This window comes from Pteropus vampyrus, unplaced genomic scaffold (assembly GCF_000151845.1).
Source record: "Pteropus vampyrus isolate Shadow unplaced genomic scaffold, Pvam_2.0 Scaffold48, whole genome shotgun sequence".
In the NCBI taxonomy this organism is placed as follows: Eukaryota; Metazoa; Chordata; class Mammalia; order Chiroptera; family Pteropodidae; genus Pteropus; species Pteropus vampyrus.
Genome location: NW_011888829.1, coordinates 1641354 through 1668996, shown reverse-complemented (window position 1 = coordinate 1668996; position 27643 = coordinate 1641354). Strand labels below are relative to the sequence as shown.

Genomic DNA, 27643 nt, shown 5'->3' with positions numbered 1-27643 from the left:
TCACCACCTTCCACTGCTTGTAGCATTTCCCCATAGGTCCCATGTTCTACTGTCCAAACAACAATGTATATTTAAGCAATGATTGATTTATTTCCCCTTCCTTTTTTTTTTAATTATTCAAAGACAAGCTCATGGGAGCTCTGCCAATGAGAATAGCTGATCAAGGAGATAACCAGCATTGGTGTGCCAAGTTATAATTCCACTCCAAAGCAAAAAAACTTGACATTTTAGTTAACCTGCACAATCTTATTGTCAATAAGCACACGATTTACATTAGGCTCTTTGAAATGTTGAAAATATATCAGGTGCCCCCTTCCTGTCTTCGCAGATCAATCGGAATCTGGGAGCCCTGGGGCCGTAAGCATCGTGATGCATAGTCGGTTATATATTTACGGGTTTGAACTCTATCTGCACACAGAGTGACCAAAATGGTAGCAACATCTCATGACACAAGGGGTGATAGAGGGAGGTGATTGGGAAGGTCTCAGGAGAAACGGGCCATTGTGGATATCAGCTAGGCCTTTACGGTTTAGGGCGCATACACTTTTCGTGCTGAATGACCGTGGGAAAGTCACCCTATTCCTGCTAGTTTCCTCACTGATAATCTCTGCCTCTCAGCATTTGGCACCCAGGCCAGCTCTCCCTCACCTCCGACAGTCAACCGATCCACAGTCTTGGCAGCCTTGCTTCCTAAGTGGTCCTCGAATCATTCCTTCCCCTCTATCTACTCTTCTCTACTGTACTTCACGATTTCAGGAACATCCTTGGCTAGAAATAGCCTCCCGAACGGTTTCCCCGTCTCCCATCTTGTGCCCCACAAATTTGTTCTGCAACTCTGCAGCCAGAACGACACCCCGGGAGCTCGCCACTCTGCTGCATGAAACCACTGCACTGCCCACCCTGGCCTGGCACACGAAGCCCTCTCTGACCGGCTCTCACCCAACTCTGCATGTTCATCTCCATCGCGTCCCACCGGCACAGTGTTCTCTGCTGCTCAGTCTCTTCCACATACCATACATTTGCCACCAATTTCCTCCCCTCTACTAGGGTGTCCTTCATTCAGGCGAGAGCTCCTGCATTCCCTGTGCTCCCGGCCCCACCACACCTGGTACCTCCTCTCTCTCTTTCTCACCACTTCCCTGGCTCCCCCATTAGAAGATGAGTTCCCCAAAGACAGGATTGGAACTCACTCAGCTTTAGCCTTGAGTGGGCAGGGTTATGCCTGGGGCACTCAATATATTTCTATCAGCTAAAAGGCGCTCAATTATTTGTTGAACCAAACTGAATTTTAAAAGATCATATATAGGATTTCGTGTGGTCGGTGCTTGGCATATGTAGATAACACCCCATATATGTTAGTTGTTCTTTGATGCTATGAATATCACCACAGAGAATTTCCATTCATTCCTGGCTGCCTACCATTACAACCAGCTACCACTCCAGTTTGTTATACAATAAAGTTTCATTGAATCGAACTCTGGATCTTAAGAAAAGATTTTGTCTTTATAATTCAGGCTAGATTGGGCTGTGGGTTGAAGTTCATCTCTGCACAGTCTACGAAAGAAGGATCGCTCAACAAAATCATAGTGCACAGGTGACTGTTGAACCCATTCAGGAAAATAAACTACTCTCAAGCACTTTAGCCACATGTTACTTTATCAACATTGCTTTTAAAAACACACTAAAAACACTTCACTCTTGGCTGCCTTTCTCCACTTGGTGTAATGGTCCAAAGCTTGGATTTTTAGATTCAAGTCCTGACTAGCTCTGTGAACTTAAGCAAGTTTGTAAGGTCTCTGTGTCTCAGTTTCCCCGCCTGTAAAATAGAAATGATAATAATACTTACTTTGTAGTAAGTTGGGAAGATTAAATAGGTTAAAACATAAAGTAAGAATTGGAGCAGTGCTGGGCACAGTTAATGTTCAATCAATGTTAATCATTATTATTATCCAATATCTGCAGGCTTATACTCAACAGTAACTGCATAACTGCTAGGTAGATCCTAATTTTAATTTAATTTGTTAAACACCATCCAGAATTCTCACATGATCTCCAGGAATGCACTGAAGCGAAGGTAAAGAGAGCTGTACTTCAAACAAGTGGCTTCATTTTGAATGATCTTGGGCTTTTCCCACTGGGTAGCTTTTAACCTTGAACAGGTAAGATGAGATTTAAAAAATAGCTATTGGATTTAGCAACTAAGAAGTCTTAGGTGATGTTGGAGATGGCTACCAATGGGGTGGTGGGGACAGTCATCCTTCTTTTTCCTTATAAGGGAGGTTGAGCACTCTGTAAACAGTAAATCTAACATCAACTTATATTATCATTAGTCTATTGGTGCGACTGTTCGTTTCTTATTTGTATGTGTTTAAAATGAAAAGAAAATCAATTTCCTGAAAAGCGCTCTATGAATCAAGCTTTACACTCGATTTGCTTTCCAGAAATTTTTTTTCAAATTTTCCTATGACAGAATTTACATTTATCCTTGGATGTGAATAGTGAATGCATAATTCCATTTTCCATTTGGTCTTTGTTTCATTGGTTGACACTTGCCTTGCCCTTGGGTTTGAGGACTTGAAGTGTAAATGATGCATTCCAAATCAGTAAATAAATCCTGGTAAGTCTTATTCTACATTCTCTCATAAACCAGACCTTTCGTTTCCTGCACACTCATGTCCAAGCCCTTCCCTTCATTATCCCTTAACTACGACACTGTCGATGTTTCCTTGCAGGTTCAATGTTCTCATCTTAAAACATACAAGTAAGCCAGCCAACCAACCAGCTTGCCAGCTAACCACCTCTTCTTTGATCGTATGGTCGACCCCAGCTATTACTCCACCCATCCTGCCCTTCCCAGCCAAATGGCCTGAAAGAGGACCCCACACATACTCACTTTATCACCTCCCATTTACCCTTCAGCCCTGCAATGGGGCTTCTGCTCTATTCCCCATTGAAACGACTCTCTCCAAGGCCACCAAGTAAGTCTCTAGTTCCTAAACGGAATTCACATTCCCCAATCCTTCTCTTTCTTCAGTGAGTTGCAATATTTGATGCTGGTGTATTTGGTCTCTGTTACCGTCGGGTACATTCCAGAGCCCTCAGGTGTGCAGGGGTAGAAAAAAAGTTGAGCACATTGATGATTATCACCAGATGGCCTCGTTTTAAAGATAAGAAAAAAATGAAAGTCCAGAGAAGTGAAGTGAGTTGACCTTGTATTAGTCAGCTGTTGCTGCCATAACGCTGTATAACAAACCACCCCAAACTCACTGGCAAACAACATTTATTTTTCTCATAGTCTGTAGGTGGGGTCCACGGGTATGTATAATGGGGCCCAAGCTGAAGAGGATACTTCCGCAAAGTTCCATTCCTGATGGATCACAGGAAGGCAAGAAATGCAAGAGGAATAAGCCATGTCTCTTGAGGCCTCAGTCTGAAAGTGATGTCACTTCTGCTCATGTTCCTTTAATTAAAGCGAGTCATACGCTCAGGTCTAACATTAATAGGGCAAGGAAGAAGACTCCACCTATGGTAGTGAAAGTACTTCAAACTCATAGAACAAAGGGTGGTGATGTATAATTTAGATACAAGGAGAACATGAAGAATTGGGAGCAATAATTCAGTCTACCACATGCTCCATGATCACACATCTGGGTTCTAATCTGTAGCAAAGCAGAAAGAGGCCTTGAATGAGAAGACAAAACAAGAAGCCACGACAAAAACAAAGAACGAACAAACAAAACCTTAAAGCTCCTAGATGTTTGGATTTTTATTGTAAATGAAAACAATGATCTCTGAAAACAGTACAAACGTTGATGGAGAATCTGCCAGCTGAGACACTGACATGGAAGGTCATGGCCGTGGAATGATGAATCAGCACGAGTTCGGCACAGGGGCTCTGTCTGAACGTGGGCTGAGCCCCGAAATGTATCCAGAATTTCTGCCTGAATAAGTGATAGAGGTCAGGGGCTGAAGTATACTCTCAGAAAAGCAAACACTGATTTAGGGGAAGGGGTAGGGAAGGGAGCAGCTGCCACATAAAAGACCCAACTCTAGTCCGGAAAAGCAGGCTTGAAGGAAGGCATTTCTGAGGCCCAGGAGACTAGAATAGCTGTCTGGATTCAGGAAAAAGTCTGACTACAGAAAGTACAGTGTGTTCGCCCTATCTTGAAATACAACGACCAGGGGGCATCCTTGTAAATTGTGAGCTGTATTGTTTAGGACAAATTCATTGTTCTACACTCAGCAGTAAATTTATGGATGCCGTTATGCCTAGAAACGGCTATGGATGAACAGATAAATAGCTCCAGAACTCCTTTAAATATTCTCATGGGTGCTAGAGCCCTACTGGCTTATTAAAGAAAAAAATATATTCTAGGATTATGTCTTGCCCTTCTGGAAACTACCCCTTTGTGCTGGCTGAAAGAAAGGGTGTAACTCAGTATCACAAGGTCTGTTATATAAGGTGAATTTAACTTGGGCTTTCAAAGATAAAAAGTGACTTTTATCTCCCTTCCAAGCCCCTCCCTGTCATATGCTTTTTGTACCCTCTCCTCTAGGCGAATCTGAACGGAGTGGTGCTCTTGCAGTCCAAAATCAGCCAAAAAATCTCATTTCTTTTTTTCCTATAAAAAGGGCGTGCTGATTAAAACAACTAGAATATAGATTACTTCGTATCATAACAATAAATAGCAAAAAAAACCTCCACCAAACCCAATAGACAAAATAAAAAACAAAGCACAACATTCCGACTGAGCCAGGAAAAGAAAATGTTTTTGAATTAGTGTCTTCTTTCGCTAGGATTGTTTTCTTTCCATTTTGCCTCCCCCGACACCAGGCGAGGTGGCGGGGGGGCGGGTGGGGGGTCAGGAAGACCCCTCCCTACCAACACATCCATGTGGGTTATTCTCTTTAGGCCCCTCCTAGGGCTGTGGGCGGCTTTGAAAGGTATCTGCACTGGGTTGAGTAATATGCCCCCCAAGTTTATGTCCACTCAGCACCTCAGTATGCAGCCTTATTTGGAGATAGGGCCTTGGCAGAGATAACCAAGTGAAGATGAGTCCATACTGGATTAGAGTGGGCTCTAGGCCATGACTGACATCCTCAGAAGAACGGTTAAGTCTGGACACCCAGAGTGGGGATGACACGAAGACACAGCGAGAATTCCATGTGACGACAGACGCAGAGGCTGGTGTGATGCAGTTGCAAGCCAGGAACGCCAAGGACGGATGGCCGCCGCCCGAAGCTACACAGAGCAAGGAAGGGTCCTCCCGTAGAGCCTCAGAGAGAGCACGGCCCTGCCGACACCTGGATTTTGGACTCCCAGCCTCCAGAACTGTGAGAGAATAAGTTACTGTCGCAATCCCCCAGCTTGCGGTCCTTGGTTACGGTGGCCCCAGGGGACGGCGGTGGTCTCCCTCCCCTCGCAGGCCTCGTGGTGACAGAACAGACCTGTCAGAGGCCTGGCTGGGGCCTCAGGCCCTTCGGTCAGACAGACCGGGCCTGGGCTGTGGCCTGGCCACCGACCAGCGGGGCTGGTCTCTAGGTCTCAGTTTCCCCATCTATACGACGGACATAATGAGGATGCGGCTGGTGGTGAGAGACGGCAGCGTGTATCCAGTGTCTGTACGACGCCTGACCAAAGTGAGCGCTCAGGAAGCGTTAGCTATTAGTAGCCATGTGGTTTCCTGAAGGCTTTAAATCCATTTTTTCCACCCCAGCTTCAAGTTGCTCTGATTTTACTTTTCCAGTAAAAGCCAAGTAGATCCTATCTATTCTCCTGGTGATGCATGATGGCAGCTGGCACCGTGCCTGGCACCAGGAGGCACTAAATACATCTTTGTGCGATGAAAAATGGAAGGACTTCCTCTTGTCTCCATACCTCACCGGAGGAGGAAACAGCTAATAGACTTTACGAGGCTTAGAAACCAGCTTGGAAAACCCCAAGGTGGAACTTTGGAAGAAGGATGTCCTTTAATTAAATCTGTTTGCACCGGGGTGCTGGCGATGTGGCCGCCAGCCTCCGCACGGCCCGTTAACGATCGCTCTCGCCTGGTAGTCACACCTTTGCATGGTCCACTCCCGCACTGTACCAGGGTCAGTCACGTGACCAACAGAAGACAGCAGAGGTGACAGTATATTACTTTCAAAGTTAGGTTATAAAAGACAGAGGCTGCCTCTTGGGTTCTCGATTCCTTGTTTGGGGAGAAGCCAGCTGCCTTGTCGAGCAGCCCTACAGAGCGGCCCACAGAGTGAAGCCTGTCCACCGCGACATAAGTGAGCATGGAAGCAGATTTTCTAGGCCCTGGCAAGTCTTAGATCATTGCAGCCCCGGCTTGTGAGAGACCCTGAGTCAAAACCACCTAGTCGATCCACTCCCAGATTCCCGGCCCTTGGAAACCGTGTGCAATAATAAATGTTTGTTGTGTTAAGCCACTTAGGTTTTAAAGTGATTTGTTACACAGCAACGGATAACTAATACAGGTGATGAGATAGGTGTGGCCAGGATGAGGCAGGACTAGAACAAGGGACAGTAATTATACAAGAGATTATAAGGTGTAGGGGACAGGGAAGAGGCCAAACCCATGGGGAAGGCTAAGCAGGTTCTGTGGATCTGTGCATTTTTGGTCTGGAGCCCAGAGCGGGTGAGAGCCAGAACCGCACTGATGAGCAAAGGACATTGAGACTCTTGGTGATCTTAGACTGGAACTATTGCCTTTTGATCTGGTTTTATACAACTTCCATTTGGACCTACGGCTGATCACTGTAGCTAAGAGGTGATCAAAGGCCAATGAGTGAACTTGCCAAGAATCAGGTCAACACAAAGATTTGGGGATTACCAGTAACCAACAAGATGCAATGAGATTTTAAGTACTTTTGAAACACTCACAATATTCTTTTGTTATTTTGATTGCCTAAGCTCTTTAAGTCATCTGCCAAGCTGGGAGACAGAACTGGGTTTCCCAGGCCTGTTCTGGGCTATTGAGCAGGTCGTGGTGCAATAGAAAGACGAGGATATTGGCTGGGTTTATGAAGACATAACTGCAAATCCAGTTGGCAAATATTTTTTGAATGCCTACTAGGCTGGATGCAAAAGAACGTAGAATCATTCTGTGCACTCACTGCAAGCACCCAGCGCCCCTGACTACCAGCCTTGGCTACTTAGAGATTCAGCAACTCAACTGGCCAAAAAAACAGCTCCTCTATTCTTTGCAGAGGCCAGGTCTTCACTTTAAATTTACCTGTCCTTGTTTCAAGTCTTGGGGCCCTGCTGACTGACTCAGTGGCTAATCTGATCAATTAACTCCAGGGGACATCAGTCCTGTGAATGCCATCTGCCTTTCACAGGAGCCTCAGAGTCCTTAATCCACAGAAGCGCGCAAAGCAGGGCTTTCCACACCTCCTGTCCCGTAGACAACTAGCTGTTCTGCGCATATAAAAACAAGAGACAGTACAGGCTGCTAGCTAGCTAAGAGCACAGACTCCAGTACCAGCTAGGCTGGGTTCGAATGTCAGCTCGGCTACTTAACTCGCTGTGTGACCTTGGGCGAGTTACTTAATCTCTCTGAGCCTCTGCAAAATGAAGATGATCATAACAACCTCACACACTGAGTGTAGAGAGGAATAAATGAGTTACCATGCGTAAAGCACTCAGAGTAGTTCCTGGCCCCTGGGAAGCATTCGCTAACTGTTCTCTGTTGTCATGCAGGACTCGGAGGCATAATAACAGCAAGCAGTTTACTGCCTCCTCTGTACCAGGCTCTGTGCCCTCTCAGGGCTCAAACTGTCACTGGGGTTCACCCCAGGCAGATGTCTCTTTCACAATAACAACTTTAGGGTTCTTTAAGGACTTTATAAAAACAAAAGGATTAACTACAGATGACTAAGCCCACATGATGGAAACGGAACCAGGTACAGTAAATAATGAACTTAGGCAGGATTATACTCCCACAAACAATACACTGAGTTCTGCTGCTCTTTGTTTGCAGTCCTTTTGCATTAGGGGCCGGCGGCCAAGGAAAACATCTTCGTGTGCCTAGGACAGGCCAGGTGGGTTCCTGGAGTAGGTAGCCCTCCAGCAGAAACCCGAAGAATGATCAGGACTTGCCAGGCAGAGAAACAGGTGGATACACCAGGCAGGGGAAAGAATGCACAGACGCTAGAGGGAGGTAAGCGAACACCCGAACACCCGGGGCATAGATTTAAGGGGGCACTCACACTCGGGGTCACGCAAGAGCAGGGTCAGCACCTGCACATGCCAGAGCATGAGCGCCTCCTTAAATTCTGTTCCCTCGATGCCTCCCTTGCTTCACCTGAGTCCTGGCCTTGGAGAAGAGCATGGGTAAAAGCCGGGAAGAGTAGAGCAAGCTGGCATAACAAGTCCTGCCAGATTGCTGAAGTCTAAAGGCGGGGACTTGGAGTCAAGTGGGGGCCAGATCATTAAAGGCCCTATGGGCCAAATAAAGGAGTTTAGTGCTTGGTCTAAAAGTGACAGGGAGCCGATGAAGAATTCTAAACCAGCCATGACACGGTCAGATTCGCACAGATTAGCAAGACTCCTCTGGCCCTGGTGTGGGTGGCAGATTGGGGGATGAGGGGAGAAACTGGAGGCTGGGAGGCCAGTTCGGGATGCCACTGAAGAGTCCATGCCCAAGGAGGAGACTATGCAGGTGTGATATAGGGCAGTGCCAGTTAGAAGCAAGGAGAACTTAAGAGAGATGTTTTAAAAGCGGAACTGACATTACTTGATGACGACTGCAGACGAGGATTGACGAAGAGTCAAAGATGGCATTGAGGTTTCTAACTGGTGACCAATTTAGAAGCCATGGGGAGTTATCAGGTAAGATAGGAAGTCTACGGAAGGCAGCTGTCAGGGCTTCCCCAAGTCCAAGGGAGATCCCCCGTCTCGCCATTTGTTTTCCATTGGCTCCTCTCTGGGGATCGGGCTGGGTCTTACTCTCCCTTTGAATGGTATCCGCACTCTGTAAGGATCACTGACTGGGTGGCCTGCAGACTCCATCCCCTCATCCAGCTCACTGGCTTCCAAGGGGCCTTAGCGGGGTCCAAATCCTTTTAAAGATGGCTGTGTAGCTGGGATCGGACCAGTACAGCAATGTGTCCAACCTCCTATTCTGGACCTATGGGGTCCCAGGGCTCTGACGTGGCCCCCCTGATCTCGGTGGGGACCAGCAGTGTGACTGGATGCCAGACAAGGACCAGGCTGGCCTGGGGCTGTCGGAGGTAGGGGGAGCGGGAGGAGGAGGTCGAATGGAGTAAGGGCTATTGGGATGCTTGGGAAGCTTAAGCTGCCTGGTGATTAGAGTCTTAGGAGACACAATTTAGGATCAGAAAGCCAGGCAGAGAGCAGGCTGGAGGATGGCAGGGTTTTGAGTGCAGCCTAGAAAGGCTGAGGTGGCTATGTGGGACAGGCAGGAAGTGGTCAGTGGCTTCTCAGCGGCCATGCACCAGGACCAACATCCTCTGACCCGGGCACGACCACACACACTGACCAACTAAAGACCCCAGATCTTTTTATATAAATGTCAGTGCCTCCTGGTCTCACCTTTCGGCACTTGAGAAGTTTGGGAAATACCTGCTCTGTATGCATTTCCCCACATTCTTGTAAAAAATATAGTAAAAAAAGCGAGTCTGAGCGCTTTGAAACATTAATTAAAGGCATCATAGTTTCCTTATTTAACCGAGGGTTGCTGCCTCATTTGGGATTATTAGCAAAGCAAGACAGCCTTTGTTCTGCTTGACAAAGTGATTAATTCAGGCTCTTGGTGAATTTTGGCTTTCTCAACATCTTTTGATGTGCTAAGATTCCCCAGTGAGGACAAACACCATCAATTACTTAAATAAGCCATTACCTTGAGAGCAAAATTATCAGTGAGGCCCAGTCTACTAAACTGGCAGATGGAGAGATAAGAATGAACTCTGCTCTGGCCTGGCCCCTTACCTGTCTAGGAGAAGCGAGAGTCCTTTTAATTGTCTCATGGCGATGCTCCTGGTCTGGAGCGATCTACTTATTTTCCCACCTCTGCAAACATGCACATTGGGTGACTTGTGTCCCTAGAACCCAGAAGCTGCCTGTGGCTCTCTGATGAGAAACTCATTCTCAAGAGCAGGGCTGCAGAACTCAGTGTTGGGGGAACGGGGAAGAGACAAGTCCACAGACGCAGAATTCGGACTTGAATGGATTTTGTAAGAAATTCTTTCGCTTGCTTTTTCCCTATCAAGAGCCCAATTCTCCAATTCCTGGGACAAGCAGACTGAGGCACGGGCTTTTGTAGAATGCCACACTTGGGCTCCCAACCCTCTGACACATATCCAAGGGCCAGGTACATGAGGCAGCTTTTCATTTTGAAATATATACACATAAAAAAATTGTATTGTTAAATTTATAAATTTAAATGTACAATGAATTTTAGCATATTTTATTTTAAAATCTTTATTATAAATATATTTTTAAGTGCACTAAGCTGTTATTCTTTTTTCCGCACTTTTTCCATCCGAAGAGAGGTTCTGGGGGAAGGTTCGATGCTGTATTTATACGTGTCATTGGTTTTACTGGTTGGGGGGTGGATGAGCTCCGTCTAGGTAAATTCAGTCACATACTTTTAGAAAATCCAGAAGTGTTTCATAAATATCAGCCACTGAACTGGTTTTATGACATAATTCAATTGCCTTGTTCTATTTTTAAAATAGAAAGATGAGTTGCATGTGTTTTCATGTTGTGAAACTCCTCTTTGCTCTGCTCTCATCATTCTTCCCCATCTTCTGGCACAAAAGGGCAAGGCACGCTCCCAGAATCCTCCTGTGACCAACTGTGTGACGAGGCAGAGAACTGGGGAACAGAGGCTGAGGCTGGGCCTAGCTCTGGGCCTCCATCTGAGTCCCCTCCCTTCTTAATCCTCGACTCCCACCCCGTGCCATTTGCTGCCGTAAATCCTAGAAGGTATTAATTGGCTTTTTTGGGAGGTGGGACGGGCATTGCCTGGGACACCAGCCCTTTCAAGGTGGCAGCTTCTTCCAGTGCCTTCACTGGCGATGGGTGACACAGCCTTGCTTATCATGCCAGCTTTAATATGTCTGTCTCGGTTTAATGGTTTTCTAGAGATTGGAGGGCCACGCTTTTTGACAACTAGACTTGGTGGGGGTGGAAGGGGGCGGAGATCAAAAGCATAAGCTTTTTTCAGCTTCAATGAATACCATCCAAGAGTATACAAGGCATACATTTCAGCTGGCATATCATCTGACACGTGATGCTTCTTTGCTGCAAGGATCATAATGGAAATGCTTAATTAACTGCTTGTCATTAGCCATTGAACATCTGTCTGGTCCACTAGCCTGTACTTGCCACGTCTCTGCAGCCTCCCCAGCACCCAGCACTGTGCCTGACATGTAGGAGATGTGCACTCGTGCACTGAATATGTGTCACCCCAATGATTCTCTTCATTCGTAACATGTCCATTAGCCCTAACAGTGATAAAAGACTTCGCTACTAGGACCTGCCCCTTTTATAAAGAGTAAACTACTATCATAGTTTGGAATAAATCCAATGTCAAATACAGACCAGCTCTCTTTAGTTCTGAGAAACAAAATTCAAGACAGTAAGATACAGTTGATCTAATTCTCCACGTGTATGCTGAGAAAACCCGAGATTCCTTCCTCATTCTCTGACCATGGTGTTAAACTGTCAGCCGAGCCAGGGACACCTAGACAGGGCACATTTTAAAATGTGGCCTGCTTGGACCATCCTCAAGAGCCACGTCTTCTCAGCAGTGGCCTATAGACCATCTGTGACAGGTGAGATCATTTGGGGGGGGAGTTCATGGACTTAACAGAATTTTTCATTGTAAAGTGTTTTATTTTAACCATTAGTTTTTATTTACGGAAGTGGTAATGGTTTTCATTTATGGTAGTGACAAAGTTTACTTTTAAAATAAATACGTTTAAGTTTATTCAAAGTAAATTGAATGTCAAATAGCACAAGCCATTTGCACATATGGTAAAAATTATAAAGATGCTATACAAATGACTGAATTTAGGAAACTAATGTCTCAATACCAGTTGAGATTTATTGACTCAACTGATTCTCCTGCCCTGAAAAGCTGGGATAAAAATGGAAAAATTAGGTAACACTCTGTACTATAATAACCATAAACTGGAGGACTTATTATTTTTTAACTACAGTATTTCTTTAAAATACTTATCTGTTGGCTGTTTAGTTGGTGGGGCCATCGAAGCCTGGTTCTGTGGGACCTGAGGTTGAGGCTGAGTGTTGTTTGATCTCTGGGCTCACCTCCTGCCCACCCTCCATCGGCTGTGCCACCCAGCTCTCCCTAAACGGGAAGCTCTGACAATCTCGCAGTCCCTGCCCCAGACACGTCTCCTTTTCAAGTGTACTCCAAAACAAAATCAGGCTCTATGCCTGATATAAGTTGGTGTGGTGGCTGAATAGTGGCCCCCAAAGATGTCTACACCTTAATACCTGGAACCTATGAATGGCACTTTCTATGGCAAAAAGGACTTTATGGTTGTGATTAAGGATCTTGAGACAGAGAAAGTGTCCTGGATTACCTGAGTGGGCCCTAAATGTAATCATAAGTGTCCTTATAAGAGGCAGTCAGGAAGAGCTGGTCACAGAAGGTGATGCGGTGACTGGAAGCAGAGACTGGAGTGATGCAGCCATTAGCTAAGGAGACGAAGGATCGATACCCCAGATCCTCCAGAAGGAATTATTGCTACCTGATACCTCAATTTCAGCCTGATGAGACTGATTTTGACTTCTGGCCCCCAGAGCCATAAGATAATGAGTTGTGTTGCTTTAAGCCACTAAGTTTGTGGTTATTTGTTACAATGGCAATAGGGAACTAATACAGTTGGGAAAGATTCGTTGACTTAAAAGAATTCCTTCACTTTCTGATGAGATTCACCATATTGATCTTTAATGTAAGGCACCGCTATACATTTAAAATAATTCTAATTACAAAAGAGTCAATTAAGAAGTTTGAAAATCTAAGTTTTTCAATAGGCATTCATTTAGTTGAAGAATCAAATGTATCATGAAGTATCACCAAGAAATACAGCAAAAAGTATTTTTCCTTTTATGGATCCTAGATGCCATCTTCCAGTAAAAGGAAGCAGAGCTCCTTGGGAAAATTGCCGATCCAGGTTTGGGGCCAGAAATGTACAGGATGAACCTGGAACATCTTGTCATTTAAGAAAGTAAGAAAGCTGTTCTGTCAAAAATACTCAAGAACAAACGGATATGCACTCAACTAGCCAAAGATGGGACGATTTGATAAATAAAATAATAATTGTAGTGGATCGAAACATATAAAAATATTTAAATCCATGAATTCATAATAATACAAAAATGCCACGTGTCACCACTATAAGATGTTACAGAATCAACTCCTTAGTTTAGCAGATTATATATTTAGAAGTTTCCTATTAGAATACAACATACACTGAAGAGCTACATTTCAAAAATGTGTGAGATACAGCTCAAGTAATTAAAAGGATATTTTAGCCTTAAACGCAGTCACTAAAAATAAAATCATATTGAAAATAAGTGGGCTAAATTATTAGGAAGCTGAAAAAAAAAAAGAACAAGGGCAAATCTAAAGAATATAGAAGGCAATAATTAAAATAGGAACGTAAATGAACGAAATAAACAAAAATTTAGAAATCAATAAAAGCAAAAATGGGAGCTTTGAAAAGATTAATAAAATAGACAAACCTATGACAGAACTAATCAAGAAAAACTTTTCTAAGCAAACTAGGAATATAAGAAAGTGTCCCTAACACAATAAAAGATAGCTATCCAAAATCTTTAGCAAAATCTCACACTTAATTTGAAACATTAGATGCATTCCCACAGAGCCAGGAATATGAAAAGAATGCTCTCTTTTAACAGCTTCTTTTAAATATTTACCAGAGGTCCCAGCCAATGGAATAAGAAAATGAAAAGTGAGGTAAAAGAATTAGAAAAGAACAAATTTATATTATTTGCATCGTATAAAATTGTCGGCATAAGGAATTACAGAGATTCCATATGCATACCAGTAGAACTAATTAGAAAGTTTAGAAGAATCATTAATAACAAGATTGGCATAAAAAAAACAAGTGGTGTTCCTACACATGAATGATACCAACCTGCATGTGTGAATGTGAACCAGGTGGACTTCAGCCCTGAGGGCAAGTGAGAGCAACGTCTTGAGGGAATGGGTTACAGGACAGAGTTCCGAACATGAGGATGAGGATGCTAAAATGGAGCTGAGACACCACCGGGGGCGCTGAGATGACCTCACATAGAGACCCTGTATTTCCTTGCAGCACAAGCGAAGCCATTTCTGTACTTACAGTTTCTCTAGCTGTGGTGTGGGGGAAGAAGGGGGCAAGGAAGAAGGAAATAGAATTTAAGGTCAACTAACAAGGCTGTAGTTAGTTAGTTCAGAATCCACCTGCTTATCTTCCTCTTCCTGGCCAAATATGTGCTTGGAGTCAGCGTGCAGTCACCTATCAACGACTGCTCATTTTCCAACTAATTTTTTAACCGATTGGTGTAGCACAATTCTGCCTGCGACTCAGATCAACTGTGGTGGAAATGAAGTCGGGGGGGGGGGGGGGGGGGGGGGGGGGGGGGGGCGGGGCAGTGGAAAGAATAGTTTCAAAGCTGGGAAATATTTCTGCAATTACAGAAAAAGGGATGGCATAAAAAAGTTCTCTCTAGTAATGGAAGAAATGCAGACATTCAGATACACTGATGTGTCTACAAAATTAGGAAAAAAATTTATGAGAGCGTTTGGTGACACGGACTGGGACAAACTTTCCGGAAAGTAATTTGGCGTGTCAACCTTTAAAACCAGTGACTATGGACTTCAAATCTGGCAAAGCTTTATGCATAAAGTGCTAGACAAACTTCATGCTCAGAGATGTTCCCTGTAGCAGCATAACTTAAATTAGCAAAAAAATTGAGGATATCCTAAATATTTAATAAGAATAGTTTAGTAAATTATGACATGTCCACAAGAGGAATGTATTATAGCCATAAAAATAATATTCATAAAGAATTAATAACATAGAGATTTTTCCTTATGTTAAATGAAAAAAATATATATATAAAGAAATAGGAATAGAAAAAAATATAGACAATCTGATCTCACACATATAAAAATACTCGGAGAATAAAAACTAGAAAGAATTACAATAAAATGAGAGTAGGCTTTCTCCCTGATAGTTCTAGCTTTTTTGCCCAAATTTCTGTCAAGCATTTCAAGATTTGTCTTCTGGAAAGCTAACAAACCACATGTTCTGCTCTCACATCATAAAACCTTTTCAAAAGGCAACAATTTAAGGTCGTGTTTCTAATAAAGTTTCTGGTGTGGCTATGACTTTTCGTGAAATTGCTGGCAAAGCCTCTGATAGCCGTGCATCTTGCAAGCATACTATAACCGTGAGAAAGGGGAATTTCTCCTCCAAAGAGCGGGACAGGTGTGTTACCTGGCACTCATGGCTTCGCCTGTGCCCGGAACATCATGATCTTCGTCCCAGGTGAAATGCTCTTTGCCAAAGAAATCTTTCACTATTTCTAAAACATCAACGGCCTCTAAAATTTCCCAAAGTGGCTCACCAAGTCCAAATTCTCTGACAGTGAGGACATAACAGATGAACCAAGGAGCTGGCTGTTTCTTGAAGTACACTAGAGAAAAACCAATTCCTCTCTGCTTAAGATATGCAATGAGGGAAATCTGGAAGGGCAGGCCCTGTTTGCCTATTTTCTTCTTTTGCTCCAAATCTCAATCAGCTGGGCCATCTCCTTAATACATGATCCATCAAAATATTCCCCAATTTATCACGAGTGACTTCTTTGGTTGAACGAGGGGCTGACCACTGTCGTCGAATGCATCACTCAAGGGCTTTATCTTGGGGTAAATGAAATATTGGGGAATTTCAAGGCTTTCAAAATCAAATCTTATTATGTAAATGACCCACATGGTGCAATTGATTTTGAGAATGGACGGGATAAGGTGCACCACTGGCCCGGCAGGATCTGCGTCCTGTCGCAATAAATGACAGCATTAAAGGAAAACCGAAGGGCGCTATCTGAAGCGACTACATATACGTTCCGTTGACATTTTCCAACTTGAGTATCCTTAATGTAACAATGATAGATGCCCATATTCATAACTGTGGGATACATTTGCATTAATTCTCATCAAAAGAAGCTGTTTTAAATTAAATATAACGGGGTGGCCACATTTTGGTTGCATATTGCCTGCTTTACGCAGTAGCATCCTTGGCCATCTGAACTTTGATGGCACAGGAATTCATGGCACATTGAGATAAAAAAGCAAATTTCTCTCACCATGACAATCTTTAAAAGTACCGAGAGGAAAATTTTTAAAAATCCCTTTTCACTGATTCTCTGAAACTCACTCATGAGTATTCCTGGGATATCAGTTTCCTAACATTTCCATAACAGAGTACCACAAACTGGGCTTAAAACACCAGAATTTGTTGTCTCACAGTTCTGGAAGCTAGAAGTCTGAAATCAGGTGCGTACGGGGTACGCTCCCTCTCTCCCTGCTGGGGAGAGCCCTTCCTTGCCTCTTCCTGGCTTCTAGTGGTTGGCCGATGATCTTCGGTGTTCCCTGCCTTTGTCATCACACGGCCTTCTCCCTGTGTCTCCATGTCTTCCTGGCTGTCCTCCTATAAGGACACCAGTTACAATGGATTAGGGGCGCACTTTACTTCAGTACGGTCTCATCTTAGCTATATTTACAAACACGCTATCTGCAAATAGGGTCATATTCTGAGGTACTGGAGTTGTGACTTCTACTTGTCTCTTTTGGAATGACATAATTGAACCTCTAACTCCTTGGGTCCATAGATTCTGGGTTAAGAACCTGTTGAGAGAGACAGAGGGGATCCCGGGACCAGAGAATATGAAACAAGGGTGTAAAGGAGGCAGTAGGAACGAGACAAATGAAACCCACTTTGCAGTCCTGCCCAGAAGTCTGGTGGCGGTGATCTCTCCCTGCTGATTTCGGTGCGAGGACTCTAGTTATGGATGGCAACATTTACCCAGTTCCTAGCTGAAGACACTCAAGTTCTATACTTGAGTCTAGACTGCAAAGTGAAAGTTATGGTCGTATCCAGAACATTCTCTGTGGATGCCATATGTTTGAAAATGTCTGAATTTTGTGCAGGGACACACAAGCAGTATTTTTGTAAGTGGAGTTACATAATTAGGGCATGGACTTGCATAATAATTAGCATGTGTAATTAGGTACAGACTTCTTGTCCTTTAATTAGACAATCAAGACATCTAATTACAAAATTAAGATGTAATTACGTGGCCCAAGATGACATATTTCCTTCTGCCCATTAGAGATTACATTTAGAAAATAATTCACAAAAACCGATGAAGAAATGAACCTATAAAACAAATCTGGGATGTTAAGAGAAGTGTTAAGTAGACTGGTAAGTCTCTTTTGGTCTTTCCTCTTAGGTGTGTGGGGAATCATTTAAAACATCATAGTCTACTCGAAAGAATAACTTTTACATCTTGTGCTGTCAACCTTTGGTATAAATGCTAATGAAGAGGAATGCGGGCATGACTAATCCGTGTAATTCACACGTGGCTCTTGAGTGTGGTCTGTAATTACACTTGAACATGGACTTAGATGTGATGTCCTGGGGATTCATTCAAACCCGATCGCAGAGCCATAGGTGGAAGCTTTGGTTGGGAGAGCCAGGAGGAGAACCCTCCTTCCCCTTCTGCCCCTGGCTTGGTTCTCCCGTGGCCGTGGCCGCTTTAAAAGCAGACCCATCACTCAGAATAACATGAATCAGCACTCAAGCTGGGTTGGCCTTTCCCTGAATATTTGACTATTCGATGAAAGGGTGTTATTTTCAGGGCTCCTTATTGGACCGAAGGCAGGAAAGCGGAGCGGGGGAAAGTCAAAGACTATACAAACGTTCCATCTTTCTGATGATAAGTGAGTGATTCTTACAGTAGCCGGTGGTTTTTTGCTTTTTTTTTTTTTTTTAAAGCTCCAGTACTGCTATGAAGCCCAGCTCTATTGACACCCTCTTTTTTTCCCTGCTCCTAAATTAAGATTTGGCTGGTCCCTGCATGATGCTAAACACCCAGTTTGACTCATTAATTTTTCTGAACTAACTGAACTTTCGACCTAATTAGCTGGCTGATTAGGGATCACAGCCATATGTCCAGGTTTTTCTAAGCCAGTTCTGACTTTAACTGCAACATCCCTCTGTTCCCATAAACTGTTGAAATATCCTAGTAATTCCAATGTTTTGACAGCCACACTGCACTTCTCAGACTGCCGCTTTCTCCTGGAAAGTGGCACAGAAATCTGTCGGGCCACATTTCCTGATTTTTGGTTAAGAAAATATGCTTCCCATATGGTTTTAGACCATGAAAACAAAGACGTAAAGAGGTCGAAAGCAGTTGGTGATGAGGTCTTGTCTCCGCAGTGTGTTCCCTCCATTCCCATTTTTTATTTTTCTCTATTAGGCCATGGAATGTGATGAGGGACAAATTATGCGCAGGGGTCATTTTTGGCCAAGAAAATACACAAATTTGCGCGGAGAGTTTATTGTCGCCATTGCTATTTTTCTCCCTTGCCTTCTGAGACAATTGTTCATGGTAGATTTAGAGGCAAAAGAACTGAACTGGGGAGAGGTGTGTTTTAAAAAAACAATTTATTTATTGACGGACATTTTAGGTGGAGAAAGGGTATTTGGACTATATCATTTCTAAGGTGTCTTCCAACTGTGAGATTTTAAGATTCCTTGATCTGTAGCCTGGCATTCAGTCAGGAGGAATTTCCTGAGCTCCATGCTGCTCACTTGCCTGTAGGCCTCCACCCCTTCAGTCATTGGACATGATCAGCTGGAATCTTCTTCTACCTTTACTTCTGGAGAACTCGACAATTCTGATTTCTTATTGGGCCAAAGGCTGAAAGCGAACTTCACTTTATTTTCAAAATTTGCTTTTCCCCTCAGGTACTCTACGTCAGCCTTTTCAAGACTGGAGAAGTTGGGCATCAGACATCCCAAGCCTTGTCCTTTTATTGGAAACTTGACATTTTTCCGCCAGGTAAGGACTGTCTCCCATTTCCTTCTAGCATAAGATACACTGAGCCTGGTGCAGCTTTATCCATGAAGCACTGCTCCATCTAGGTCACCTCCTGCTGGGGTGGTCTTTATGTGAAGGTGCTTCATAATGAGCCTTCCTCTACTTGAAAGAATTCTTATGTGGTGACAATGATCTAGAGCTTATCAATCATCAATATGTATTGAGTCCTGTCATTCATTCATTCATTCATTCATTCATTCAGCCATTCACCCAAAACCCCATTCATTGAGTATCTAAATGTGCCAGGCCTTAGAATGCAGAAGAATTAGAAGTTACTACTGCCCTCGAGGGCACGCATCAAATAATGGTGGACAACACCCGATGGGATATATCCCAGCACTAGATTGGGTGGCTGTCCTTCAGAGGAGAGGCAGATCAGCCAGGGCTAGAATCGTCCTGGAGGACTTCCTGGAGGAAGGGGTCCTACCGGAGTGATAGACACAAAGACAAGGACACACAAACCAGGTGAGGAATAACGTGTTTGATTGTATCTGCATAAGAACCAGTACACAGCTCGATAAGCAGCCAAGACTGACTGGAAGCCAAAGACTGGGGAGCACAAGGAAATGCAGCTATCTGACAGACAGACAGATAGACCGACAGTCAGACAGAGACTGGATTCCTGACAGTCTAGAAAGGCAAGTGAAGAACTATTCATGTAGTATCCTTCACGAATAGGGGAGGGACAGAGAACTGGAAGATGACTCTGTAAGGGAGAGAATTTAGGTTCGGTCTGTAGAATCCAATTGTTTTTGAAGTCTCGGGGTGAAGTGGTGGAGACTTGGCCGGGGGTGGTGATGAGCATGACAAGAGAAGGACATTAGGGGCCAAATCAGTACCTCTTGTGACTAATTAGGAGTAGAGAATTCAAGGCAAGATGAAGCAAACCTGCCTCGAAGGCAGGGTGACAGGGAGAATGGCATGAGCGGACAGAAATAAAAGGTCGGGAAGGAAGCTGGTTTGGGGAGACATGTTTGATTTGCCAGAGCGACATCCAAGTGGAGACGTCCAGCAGGCGTTGGTAGATAGAGGGCCAAGACTCTATCTTCTAAGTCTATTTCTTTTTTCTCACATTGGGTTTTCTCAGAAACCAGATGATTTATTCTGCTGACTCATGGGGAGGGGGCGGCGGGGCTGTCACTGGACCCAACATCAGGAGCCAACAGATCTAGCATGTGAAGAGCCACTAAGCCAAAGGCAGGAAGGACTAAATTTGGGCCAATCCTGATAATGTCCCTTGCCACCCCTGCAATGGGAAAGGCTGGCCCTTGGCACCAGATAGAAAACCATCAGCTATTTCGGTCCTTCTTTTCTGTTCTTTCTCTGCTGTGTCTCTCTTCCTAGAGTTTTTAAAACACTCTGCTCTCTCATCTCTATCTCACGGGTGGCCACAACTTTAAACCCACAGCTATCTCATTCGGGCTTCCTGCGAGCCCCTCGAAGCAAATGCAAAGAAATCGCTCAGTGTCAAAATAGAACAACACACCAGATAGGACATTAAATAAATAAATTTCACATATTTCGGGGGCGGGGGTGGGGGGTGGGGAATGATCGGTTGCATTCGGTTGAGTAATTAATTTAGTATTAACGTTTTGAGGCAAATAGCTTAACCGTCGGTAGGAGGAGAACACTGTGCTCCTGCCTCTGGATAATTTCACATATGCTCCTTTTCAGCTCGTCATCCTTGTATGTGCAAACCCTGCCAAGTGCTTTCTAGAACATAGTAATTTCAGTGACTATTTTTATATTCATATATGCTCTCCTTGATATATGGCAAAGCTTAGACTGTGAAAGTGATTTAATGAGAATGGGACATATTCCCAACAAGGACATCCGGCTCCTCTACGCCCCGACTCTCCGCTCTCCCCCGCCCCTTACCTACCTGCCCGTATACTCCATCCCCATGAGACAAGTCTAGCATTTTCCACTCCCCCGCCTCCCTCCTGACCCACATATATTTGCATGTACAGTTCCTTCCCGCAACCCAGTGGATCTAGCCATCTCCAACCCTTCGCCTGTACAATTCCTCCACGTACTCCTGCATGCACACTCCATACTCCGTCCCCACCGCACGGGGAGTCTGGCACTTCCTGTCCCCCACCCCCACTCTGCCTCGTGTGTGTCTCCAGGCATACCCCCTTCCCTAAAAATGTGTCTAGTGCTTTGTCCTATATAAAGTTGCTCTAAGGTCCTTATGTTCTAAGGATGTTGATTTTACTGAAAATTCAACTTGGATCGTAATTCAGAATTCGTGGTCATTTGGATAAACTTAGCAGAACGTTTACACATACGGTGGCTGTGAAAAGAGGCTTTGCCAGGAATAATAACAATAATAATAATAATAATAATAATATAAACCAAATTGCAGAGGGGAATGTTAACATAGTTGAGGAAGCAAATAGTTTTCAAATACTTTAGTAGCAATTATACACGAATAGTTTAAGTACAGATGATCTCTTCTGTCCTTTATAGCAGAGCTGACTGAGACTTTCCCTCGGCGACATATATTTTTAAAGCTGTTAGTTTCTTCTACCACTCGAAAGTCCTTGAAAGCAATATCAGTTCAATTCTTTTCTGATCGTTTATGTAATTGCGTTCTCGCTGTTCCAGACTTTTTTTCTGAATAAGTCTGAATCGTATTCTCACTACAGTGCTGTGTTTCTGCAGGGCTTCTGGGAAAGTCAGATGGAGCTCAGAAAGCTGTATGGACCTCTGTGTGGGTAAGAGAGAGACTCTATTCTTCTTCCACATATTTTGAACTTTGCACGTTGAATTGACATGGACGTAATGGCAAGATGGTTTCTGTCTTTCGAGGAGCCACAAAGAGAGTGCCCGGAAGTACAGACGAGGGCCCTAGGAGGGACCCCAGGGGGACACTGTGCTAGCCTGAAACACCACCACTTCCCAGCCTCTGAGACCCTGACGAACTGGGTCAGGCTCTGCGTGCCTTCGCCACCTCTCACGACAAAGGGTGCACGAGAGTGTGCTGCAGTGGGACGCGGTGGCCTTCCATGCTTTGGTCTAATTTGCTTGGATAACCTGTGACAGGTCTTTCCCCACGAAACCATCTAAACCCTACTTGGACCCCGTCTCTGAGTAAAACATACTGTTAGCTGTAAGACCGTTATCGTCTACCATCCAATCCAGTACATTTTTAAAAGCGAAAGGAGGTGCTATTAATAATTACCCCAGGACCGGCCCGGATCTAACGGGACATGTGGTCGCCCTAGTTCTCAGCCATGTAAAGTAATATAGCCTTTCCCTTTACTTTTCCTGGTGTTTTTCCCTTGTATGCTTTAGAGTATGCTCCCTGCCCACCTTGAAAGAACTAAAATTCCGGAATCTTGTGAGCACGCCCATGTTCAGATCATTTACCCTACTCAAGATCTCACAGACTTGAATCGTACTGATTCTCAACCGTGTCTTTCTACACTGGCGTCCAATCATCTCGGTCTGTTCCCACACGCTTCTCCTTGGCCACTGGGTGATTTTTTTAGTAGCCTTTTTCCAGACCCCCCCCACCCCCCCAGGTCGGCGATAATGCTTTCAGGCGCAGTGAAGTTCGGTTGTGTGGACTGATGGGCTCCAGGGGCTTGGGGGGTCCCTTCAATCATAGGACTATTCTCCCAACGATGTTTTTCGGAAGGGAGCAACTTGTGCCCTTTGTGGGACTAGCTCTACCCAGGAGACCCACGGTTTTGGCTAAGTTCTTCTAACCGCTCTTTAGACTGCTGTGTGACCCTGCGACAATAACAAATGCAGATGTTATACTAGACGTTTTCTGTATTAGTCTGTAAATTCCTCTATAACAAACTACTCTAAAAAGCCACTCACTACGCAGTGACTTAACCGACACATTATTTATCGTGTGTCTAAGGGTTGGCTGGGATTGACTGATGTAAGCTACCCTTGGCTGGGAAGCTCAGCTGGGCTTCCTGGAGCATCTGGGAGGTGGCTCATCTGGGCCAGGCTCAGCTGGGGCAGCTCTGCTCCACACATCTCTTATCCTCCTTGGAGCCGCAGGCAGGGCAGGCTCTTCTCATGGCGAAGGCAAAAGTTCGAGAGGGCGAACCCGGCAGCACAAGAACATTTGAAGTTTCTGCTGCATCGCATCTGCTAACATCCTGTCGGCCAAACCAAGTTTTTTGGCCAAACTCAAAGTCAGGACAACAGGTCACGTGGCCAAGCTTGACACTGATAGAGCAGGGAGGTGTATACCTCTGGTGGAAGGGCAGGGAGATGGTGCATATCTTTCATCAGTAAGCAACTCTACCTCACTCTCGAAAATCCCATTTAGCTCGGTCTTCATTTACTTTCCTTCCTCCCTTCCTCCCTTCCTCCCTTCCTCCCTTCCTCCCTTCCTCCCTCCCTTCCTCCCTTCCTCCCTTCCTCCCTTCCTCCCTTCCTCCCTTCCTCCCTTCTTTCTTTCTTTCTTTCTTTCTTCTTTTTTTTAGTGCATAGCTTCTTGCCTGAAGCGTGATACTCAATAAAGGCTCAAGGGATTGAACCGTTTACCTTTCTCTTTCTTTCATGCTGTTCTATTGTTCTGTAAAAGTTATCATCCAAGTTTTCTCTTCCCAATAGTTTCATTCTGCAGATGACTTGACAGTGACCTTGGAGACAGTCCCTTATATTTTGGAGACATAGTACTGACTCAGAATGACAGTAGCTTCACCAGAATTAGAAAAAGGCCTCCCTGAGTTTGAATTCTAGGAATCATTTCCCTTGAGTACTCCTTGTACAGATTTTTCAGAGTAGAACCCCTGGGTGTTTCAAAATAATCTTAAAATCTCAGATGAAGAGTTTAAAGGGCGCCGTATTAACTGGTAGGTGGCATGGCGCATGCATATCTGCATGTGCATGGGGGGGGTGGAAGAAAATGAGAATGAGAATGAATATGAATGAGAGAAAGTAAGACAATTGGTTTCCTTGACAACAGAATGTCCAATCAACTTTTTCTCCAACTTTAACTAAGTTAACACAATTTATCCTTTTCATTTCAAGAAAACTTAAAGAGAATGGTTTCAAATGAGGTTGTAGGGATAGAAATTGCAGTATTATCTCCACTCTTTGTTCCCACCTCTAGTGAAAAGGGAAAAAATGGAAGGTGATGGCATAATTTCTTCATACAAAGCTATCAACTTTTTCTGCTCTAGAAAAAAAAGATGAGCCGTAAAATGCTGACTTCGTTTTGAATGTGTCCACTGCTGATTTAACAGCAACGTGGTAGTGGCGGAAAGTCCTGTGTGAGCTCCGTAATCTTGATGACACTCAGTATGTTCACTTTTTAAAATGAAAGAGTTGAACTAGCCTATATTTAATGTCCTTTTCAGCCCTAAAAATTATTTTGTTACTGCTTAAAGTTTAGCAAAATGGTTTTACTGATTGGGAATGTCAAGGATGGACTATGTGCCATGAAAGAGCCTTCCTTTACAAAATGATTTGGTTTAAATTACATTCATTTTTAGACTATATTTATCATTAGAAGGGATTATCAATAGCAGATTGAGCCTCTTCAAAGCTGAAATAATAGATTGGTTCACCATTTGACAAGTGAAATCTCACATTGTTACTTCCACATAGAGGTGCACTGTGTCTTCAGATGACAGGACAGAACTGTGTGTTGAGAGAAATGTGGCCCTGAAAGCCATATATGATGAGTGTTTATGCTTATTATCTGGTTGTCATCATAGCCACTCGGTCAGAGTTTGGGTCTCTAAACTCGAAATCAGCTCCTTGCCCATTTTCCTTCCCAGCTATTGCTCTGGGGAAGATATTGTTGGAGGAGCTTTCTGCCAAGAGAGGACAGCGACATTAGTGTTTATTATCACCACCACCACTACCACCACCACTACTGAGAATAAAATGTCTTTACCAAATGTCTAATTATATAGCCGGCTTTGTCAGGCTGTCTGCAAATGAAACTACGCATGTTGCCTCTGCCTTTTTTGAACTTAAATATAAAGTGGATGGACTGGCATGCGCACCTACACAGTTTTTATTCATGATACTTAATTAGAACTCTTTTGAATTGTATAGTAGTATCTTTGGTGACCTCATATGAAGATAGCAAGGCTCTCTTGCTTTAGATAACCTTGAGTCAATGAATGATTACTGGTTATCTCCTTCAGTCTGAGAATGAGCACTAAGTTGGATTTATATTCCTTCCCAAGACCTAAAAGGACAGTATCAACATAATCATCACACATTTGTGATTTAATATAAAAAGGATAGAGATTATGCCCCCTCCAAGTTGTAACTGACTTTGTAATTCAGTAGATGACAAGCCTTTATGATGCTATTACTATTAATTACTTATAAATAAAATACGCACACAGCACCCTAAGTTCAGCTCATTTGCAACTTCTAAAGGCTTCTATCCACAGCCTCTTGTCTCCTTATCTCATCTGTCTTTTAAGTGATAGCTCTATAGTTGCTCTTTTATTTAGCTTCATCCCCATTTCTTCTTGCTCTTATATCACTTTAGTCGCGATTTCTAGTATGCACTTATCTCCCCTTTGTTGAACTTTATTTTCATGCTGCCTGGTGTCCATCACCTATGCCCTTCCACTTGGTTAATGGCACTTGATTCCTGTGTCCCTTCATCAAGTCAGCTTTGTTGAATGATCTCATATACTCTCATTAGAACCTTAAGTTATAAGCAGGTAAGCATGTACACTGTAAGTCATAAAGGGCTGATGAATACCCAGAAAAAAGTAAAACTGACTCCCACTTTGGACCCTTAACCGCTCCTCCTCGGAAGCAACCTCTGTTATTAAGTTCTTAATACTCAAATGGATAATATATGGTAGGTGCTGTTCTTTGCCTTGCTTTGTTCATTCGCGATCTTTGGGAAACTGTCCCATTTCGATACATTCGTTCTTGTTAAATGCTATTCTTTCTTTTAAGGATTCCCCTGTTTGGATGTATCCTAATTTAAAACACAAGTTCTCAATTGATGAACTACCTTTTACTTTTATAAACAATACTGCAGTGAATATTCTTGTATATACATTATCGCTGTCTTGTATATCTGTAGGATGAATGACTAGAAATGAAATTATTAGGTCAAAGATTATCCACATTTTTATTCTGACAAATATTACTAAATTGCTCTCTTTAGGGTTTATATATTTACACTCACATAAATAAGTGTATGAGAGCACCTGGTTCTCTCACATAATTGCCATTAAAATGTGTGGTCACAATTTTAAATCTTAACCATTTGATGGCAGCTTTAATTTGCATTTCTCTAAACATGAGCAAGTTTGAGCATCTTTTCATATGTTTAAAATCCATTGTATTTCGTTTTCTGAAGAATCCTTTGTTACTTTTCCATTGAGTTATTTGTCTTTTCCTAATTTATTTGTAGCTCTTCATATATAAAAGAAAATAGCCCTTTAAATTTATACTGCAGATACTTTCTCCTTTTCATCATTTGTCTTTGACTTTATTATGTATTTTTTCCAAACACTCGTTTTTGTGTTGAATTTAATCAATTTAAATGGTGTCTACATTTTGTATCTGATTCAGAAAGGCTTTCTCCACCAAAAGTTTTTTTTTTTTTAATGTCCATTTTTCTAATTTTTTTTAAAATTTCATTAAACAATTTTAGATATTTGATACACCAGGAATTAATCTGAGGGTAAACGTGGGAGTATGGATCCACCCTTATATTTTCCAGACGGTGGTGTTCCAACTGGGAATTCATCCTTTTCCAACAGATTTGAAATCTCACTTTTATCATTTATTAGTTCCCATATGTATTTCTGACTTGTCATATGCCAGTGCCTCAGGGAATACCCTTGTTTGGATATCATCCCTGTAGCACCTTCTTGTAACTAGCAGCAGAAGTGTGTTCTAAGAACATCTCCACAAATATCAGAATCTAAAGCAATCCATCTCCCAGGGAACCGGGGATCCACGCACGGGAAAAATCAATTCAGCAAACAAATGAGCCTTCAGTATAAAGGACCTGGCACTTTAGACTCAAGGTTCATGCCCACAGGAGGTAGAGGTGTCCCATATGCCTCCAACTTGGAGCTTTTTAACACCATTTTTTATTTAATTAGCTAGCACGCATGAACAAATAGAACCTTGTCACCTGGCAGTGAGGAAGCTGAGAACTCTGGGATACATGTGGAAAAGCATGTGGCATCAGCAATGAAAACGATAAGAACGTTTCGGTGCTTTTTAAAGCTCAGATTCCACGGTGCCATCCATTAGGGCAGTGTGTGCTCTGGAAGTGACTGACGTATGAAAACCTCATGTAAGTGCCCTTTGTACTGTTTAAATGAAACCGAAGAGCGGCATAGCGATGGCCTACTGTAATGCAGGCAGACGGCTATGTCATCAACATGTGGGAGATTTGCTGGCCTACTGCCATAGATCGAGACCTCTGGGAATTAAAAGGCTCTGATTCAACCTGTTGCATCCCCGTGTCACATGACTGCTCTCTGACATAGAAGACAC

At 43.5% G+C, this 27643-nt stretch overlaps 1 protein-coding gene across 1 annotated transcript in view; it reads left to right on the top strand.

Annotated features, from left to right (window-relative positions):
• The window catches only part of TBXAS1 (thromboxane A synthase 1), a 143366-nt gene that overhangs the window by 12622 nt on the left and 103101 nt on the right, over window positions 1–27643 (top strand). The window contains 2 exon segments of the mRNA XM_023530283.1: window positions 19039–19132; window positions 21839–21891. Coding sequence (XP_023386051.1) covers window positions 19039–19132; window positions 21839–21891 — 147 coding nt within the window.